This window comes from Arachis ipaensis, chromosome B1 (assembly GCF_059453495.1).
Source record: "Arachis ipaensis isolate K30076 ecotype BB chromosome B1, ASM5945349v1, whole genome shotgun sequence".
Taxonomy (NCBI): domain Eukaryota; kingdom Viridiplantae; phylum Streptophyta; class Magnoliopsida; order Fabales; family Fabaceae; genus Arachis; species Arachis ipaensis.
Genome location: NC_142436.1, coordinates 144,468,499 through 144,474,266, shown reverse-complemented (window position 1 = coordinate 144,474,266; position 5,768 = coordinate 144,468,499). Strand labels below are relative to the sequence as shown.

At 36.1% G+C, this 5,768-nt stretch overlaps 1 protein-coding gene across 1 annotated transcript; it reads right to left on the bottom strand.

Moving 5' to 3' along the window:
• Positions 1-293: 293 nt before the first annotated feature.
• Positions 294-2,303, bottom strand: LOC148578738 (uncharacterized). The gene is made up of 4 exons (XM_088503173.1): positions 2,223-2,303; positions 1,990-2,081; positions 1,295-1,668; positions 294-370 (listed from the first exon to the last, which is right to left on the bottom strand). Exons 1-4 carry the CDS (start codon positions 2,301-2,303, stop codon positions 294-296), a joined length of 624 nt encoding a protein of 207 aa, XP_088359299.1.
• Positions 2,304-5,768: the final 3,465 nt, after the last annotated feature.

The window sequence follows — 5,768 nt, the reverse complement described above, 5'->3', positions numbered from 1 at the left end:
GACAAAGATACGGCCATATGGCCACGCTTTTAAAGCGTGGCGAAAAAGATGGTCAATAACCTAATTATTCTTTTTAATCTTCATAAATAAAACCTTACAATTCATAGATAATTTTATAATTTAATCAATGACCAATAATTTTAAATTAAGTAATCCAACTTTTATAAAATTGTCACCAAAATAAGTGTGTGATTACATAACAACATGTGCTCTAACAAAACCAAAAGTCAAAGTCATAACTACTCATGAATTCCTAATACATGAATTAGAATTCCTAATCAAAGTCATAACATCTACTTCTTGTACTTCATTACAAGATACAAAAACTTCATGTATCTTTCATTGCAAGTGAAATTGTTTTGACCGCTGCTTTGCAACATAAAAAACACAAATGAACACCTACAAATTAAATGAAAAATGGATGATACAGTAAACTAAACTAGTATTACGAGCCAAAGAACAAAGAACCATTTGTGAGCTATGGAACAGTAAAGCTCTATTGCTGTTACACCAGTATTACGAGCCTAATCATCAGCTTGCTTTATATACAACATATACAGCATAAGCTTTTTCCACTTTATCACTTTATATATATATCTTGTGCATTCAGCCTTCATTGGAATATTAATACATAAATGAATAAAAGCATTTTAACAATCAGATTTAATTTGTTTGGTCTTCTTTTGTATTTTGGATGAAAGGACTTAGATATTTGCAATGATGATGCAGCAAAAATTGAATATTTTAAAACTTAGGATAATATATTTGTAAATTATTAGAATAAGTATGATTTCCAGCAAAACTATACATGGCCCCTTGTCTGAGGGTATTCAATCCCTACCTTTTAGCCACTTGTTAATGATTGCCTATATCTTAGGTGGCCAATTTTCCAACACATTGCATGATAAATTTTCAGCAAAAGTTACGATCTTAAAGATTACACTGCCACTGCTTGTTGTTTGATATATATAGTTATACCTTTTTTGTTCAGATTCCAATCTCTTCCTAACACTCTCCTTAGCTATCATAGACCCAACCTTGGCATACTTACCAACATTCTTCAAAAATTCTAACAAACCAAACTCTTTCCACCAGTCATAGTTATTCAAAATCACAACATTAGAACCTTCTAGGTTCGAATTCAGCAACAACAAACAGAATCGAAGTACTTGGTTATATTCCAACATTTTTATTAATAAAAAATATTATAATTTTAACTAAGAATAGGACAGTGACCATTTTTTTTCTTTTTATTAGTATCTCTCTATGACAATAAAATGGAAAAGATTACTTACATCATCTTTGTGTGGAATGTGAGTTGATTCGGAGGAGTGAGGAGTATTTCTTGCTCTGCTACTTGAGGCATCCAAAGGAGAATCTTGGGTAGCTTGCACTAAGGCTGCTACCTCTTCATCGCTCATTTCAGGGTTGATTTGGTGCACCAATACCTTTAATAAACCACATACACCGTCCATGTTCTTCTCTAATGATGAGACCTTAGCGTTATATTCAACTTTTATGTGGCGAATCTCCTCATCCTTTTTAAGAGAGCTTCTTGTAATCGAAACCCCATAACAACAAACTCGACCTGGTTGGTCCTTTCCTAACACTCCTGTAAATGCATCCTCATCATTTTCTCCTGCCTCTAAGCGGTTCTGAAGTTCAGTATATCAAAAATCAACATCCAATAAAATACAAAGTCGCATTAACTCAATATAAATAGAAATCACATCAGAATTCATATTGTACATATCCAAAATACAAATACAAACAACTCACAATTGTGGTTTGTGTTTTAGCATCAATTTCTTTTCCTTTTTTACTTGTGCGAGTTGCTATGAAAACTTCAGCCCTTGATGGTTCTTCACTGTTCTCTTTAGAGTCGCGCTAGAGTACATAGAGAAAAAAGTTTACATGAAGCATACTAACTGGACAACTACACCATGAATATATATAAAAGAGAAATCACAAAGAATAAGTTATATTACCAGCTGCTTACGCACTATTCCAAAATTTGTGGATCCCATTCGGTGAGGACATGTTTGCTTTGACCTATTTTCAGTATTCTTAGCAGAGATAGCCTAAATATAAACATGAAGAAGAGATATTATTATTCTTACAAGATATCATGTCAAATTTCTTCAAAACACCTAAGTTTAGGAACATGAAGAATCAATGATAGTATGCTTGATGGTACATAGAAAGATAAAAGACAATATTACCTTGATAGCTGGAAGACTCCAATACCGAATTAGTTTGCGAAATTGAACCTTAGGAATCTCTAATGGTCGGTTCTTTATCATTTCTTTCTTTGTGTTGTACTTCAAGAAATACTCTTTTTTTTTATTTCACCCTTGTATTTTTTCCATGCACAACAAAATTCCTGCAGTACCCACGACTTTGAACTTATGGGAAGAATGAACTTTTGCTATGCAACACAACATATTAGAATGTCAATGGTTAGCACAAATATTTGGCCAAAAAAATTAACAAAAAATTATCCATAATGCCATATTTACATACATTGACATACTCCCACATGTCCTTTTTGAGTTTTTTAGGCACACCATGCCAACTAGTATATAACAAAGTCACAAAACGAGGGTTTCTAACTGTTGTGCCCAATAGTTGGTTGAGGTCAGATACATAATCCTTGGATGGACCTATAGGCTTCCCTTGAAAAAATTCCACCTCCCGTCGATGATTAAAATATGTGGCATGAAGCTTTTTGCACGTAGTTTTTCCACGTGTTTTCTTCTTTATTGTGCCTAAGTCCGAATAAAATAAACATAATTCAATTGAGAAGTAATGGAGACGACGACGCAGAGGAGAGGCTAATGACGCTGACGCTGATGGTAAGCATGCTGGTAACGGCGCCGAGGAGACGAGGCGGAGGGGAGCGGAGGCTAACAGCGCAGCGAGGGTGGTGCTGGTGATGGAGGGGATGTGAGCTCTTCCAGGGTAGCCATTGATGAGAGTTGCCAGGGGATGTGAACTCGACTTAGGGTGAAAGAGTGTCACTAGAGTTAGGGACCGGGTTTGGGGCCGGGTCATTAGGGTTTTTAAAAAAAAAACCTTTTGGCCACGCTTTTAAGGCGTGCCAAAAGAGTACTAGGATATGGCCACGTTTTGTAAGCGTGGCCGTAATGAAACCCTGTCGCCATGCTTTCAAAACGTTCTTGTTTCTCTCTAGAAAAAAAACGCGGCCGTTTCTCTAATCAATTTCCACCCTTACAAAAGCGTGGCTGTTGACCCTTTTCAGCATGCTTTTGAAGCGTGGTGAAAAAAATGTGGCCAAATCTCTATTCAATTGCCACCCTCACAAAAGCATGGCCATAGGCCTTTTTTCTTGTAGTGGAAACAACATCATAAGTTCGAACATTTAGAATTCATGTAAATTCAAACCATCCATTGTTAAATAAGCTTCATCATCCGCTCTCTATGCAATGCAGCAAGGTATATAACTGCCACAACGAGAAATTAAACTGGCCTTTATTCCCTTCAATGGCATTGCATTGATACAAAAGAAGGTCGGTAATTTCTGAAAAAAATCACAATATATTAAAAAATTAATTTAATTATGAAAAGCTTAAAATAAGAAAATTTGAATATATTACCAATCGTTGAAATTGCATCTCCGAATTTGACAAGAATTTACCAAAACTGAACTTAAATTGAGGAAATTTAATCTCATTATGTGCTCCACTTCGAAGATTTTTGAGCAAACGTAGAAAGCATGGAGGGGATGGAATTTGAACTTGGCCTACAAATTTCCGTGAAAACAATTCCTTTATCAAAAATTGAGCTCCTCCCAAGAAAACTAACTTTATCTACATTCCATTAGGTTGGTCATAAATCCATAATATGTGAGTAGATCCAACCATCCTTTGGTAAAATAGAGTTTATTGCCACTTCGTTGGACGCTTACATCCATGTAATTAGAACCTGAATTAGTGAATACAACTTAAGATGGTATTTGATGAATGTGGCGCACTGTAAATGATTGCAGCAAAAGACAATCTCACTGAAACATTAGATGAAAAGAATAAGTTGGAGTAAGAACAATCATTAAATTATCAAAAGAATGATATAATAGAATGAGTATATAAAAATACTATAAAAAAATATAAATTGTACCTGTTTTGGCAAGGATATTCTTCTCTGAGGTATTTGGTCGATTCGACTCTTGGGAGCTCGGTGTCTCAGCCTAGAAGTGAAGCACCCTGGCGAACTTGAACCCGAGCGTGGTACTTGCAAAAAGGACTCCGACGCTCAAGTCAGTGAATGATCTCTTAACGAAAATAAGTATAAGATTGGTCACGAAGTTGTCTTTTGTCCCTCTTATCCTTGATTCTATCTTATTTATAGCCTATTGTGTTTGACCTATTCGTCGGTCTGTTTGATCGTGGATGACTAGGGCCGAGATTCACGTAGATAAGTGAGCCCGTTAGTTATGGACGATTAAAGTCGAGAATCTCGGAGAGAAGTGGATTACGGTGATAAGTTTAATTTAATTTGAATTTCATTTCATCCAACAGAGGTATAACCCATTTTTTCTGAGATACAAGGAATACGATACATAGCCCCCAAGCTTGACTTGCCGATCTAATTTTTTAGTAAGTTGAGCTTTTTGTCTGTAGTTTATTCCTCGGTTAGTGACTGGACCTAGTAACCTCCAAGCTCAACGGCGTGCTACTGCATTTCAAGCTTGGGTATTTAGTGCAAATAGATTAAGTAAATGAATAAATAAATAAGATAAAAAGTTTCTAACAATCTTTTTACCTTGTGGAACTGTGCTACAATTAATACCTCTTTTTTGCAGATCCATCTGTGCTGTTAGTTTGGCCTTGGGTATTCGAACGGTTAAACTTTATATTACCCATTAAGTTAGTGGGTTGTAATAATGCATTATTGTCATTTTATCCTTGGCAATTGACGTACGGCTTTCGTATTATCTATGTTTTACAATGGTTAGGAAAAAAGAAATGGAAAAAGAGAGAGAAAGGGAAAAGCAAAAGGTAGTTGAGGTAAAAAATGAGAACCCGTATCATTGGGTGCATGACAATGTCAAAACCCGTTCGTCGTCATATTCCGACGCTGAATCGCTTCGCAAGCTTAAGAGCTTGAAGCTGGTAAAGGAGGGTTCGAGTATCGGTGTCGAGTTCCTTCCTTGTACTAGCGAAGAAAGGGTTTGTGAAAGGAGAGGGGACTGGGAGTATTTCTATATGTATACTCCCTGTTTTACTGAATTGCATGTGAAGTTTCCTTTTTCTGACTTCAAATGCGAGGTTCTGATCCAGGTCAACTGCGCTCCTTCGCAGTTACACCCAAACTCATGGGCATTTCTACGAGCATTTCAGTGTTTGATGGATTTTTTGGAATTTCCTTGTTCTTTGAATGTATTCTTTTCTCTATTTCAATCTAAGGGGTAAGGAAGGGCTTGTGGGTTTTCTTGAGTAGTTTTTCAGGTCACTCACTTTTCCTGTTATACAAATCTTCGTTCAAAAATTTCAAATCCATGTTTGTAAAGGTGCGGTCTGTGGAGACTGAGTGCCCATTTTACTTAGATAGTGAACTGATAGAAAGATTTTCCCTATATTGATGTTCTGAGCCAATGCAAATACTTGAGGCTACTGAGAAGAGTGAAGAAGAAGATTTCTTTTTGGTCTTTTTGATAGAAAATTTGCTGCTGGTGAATGTTTGTCCATTTCTGAGTTGTTGCGTTTTGAGAATGAGGGTGATAAAGAGGGGTTGAGAGCTTACATAGG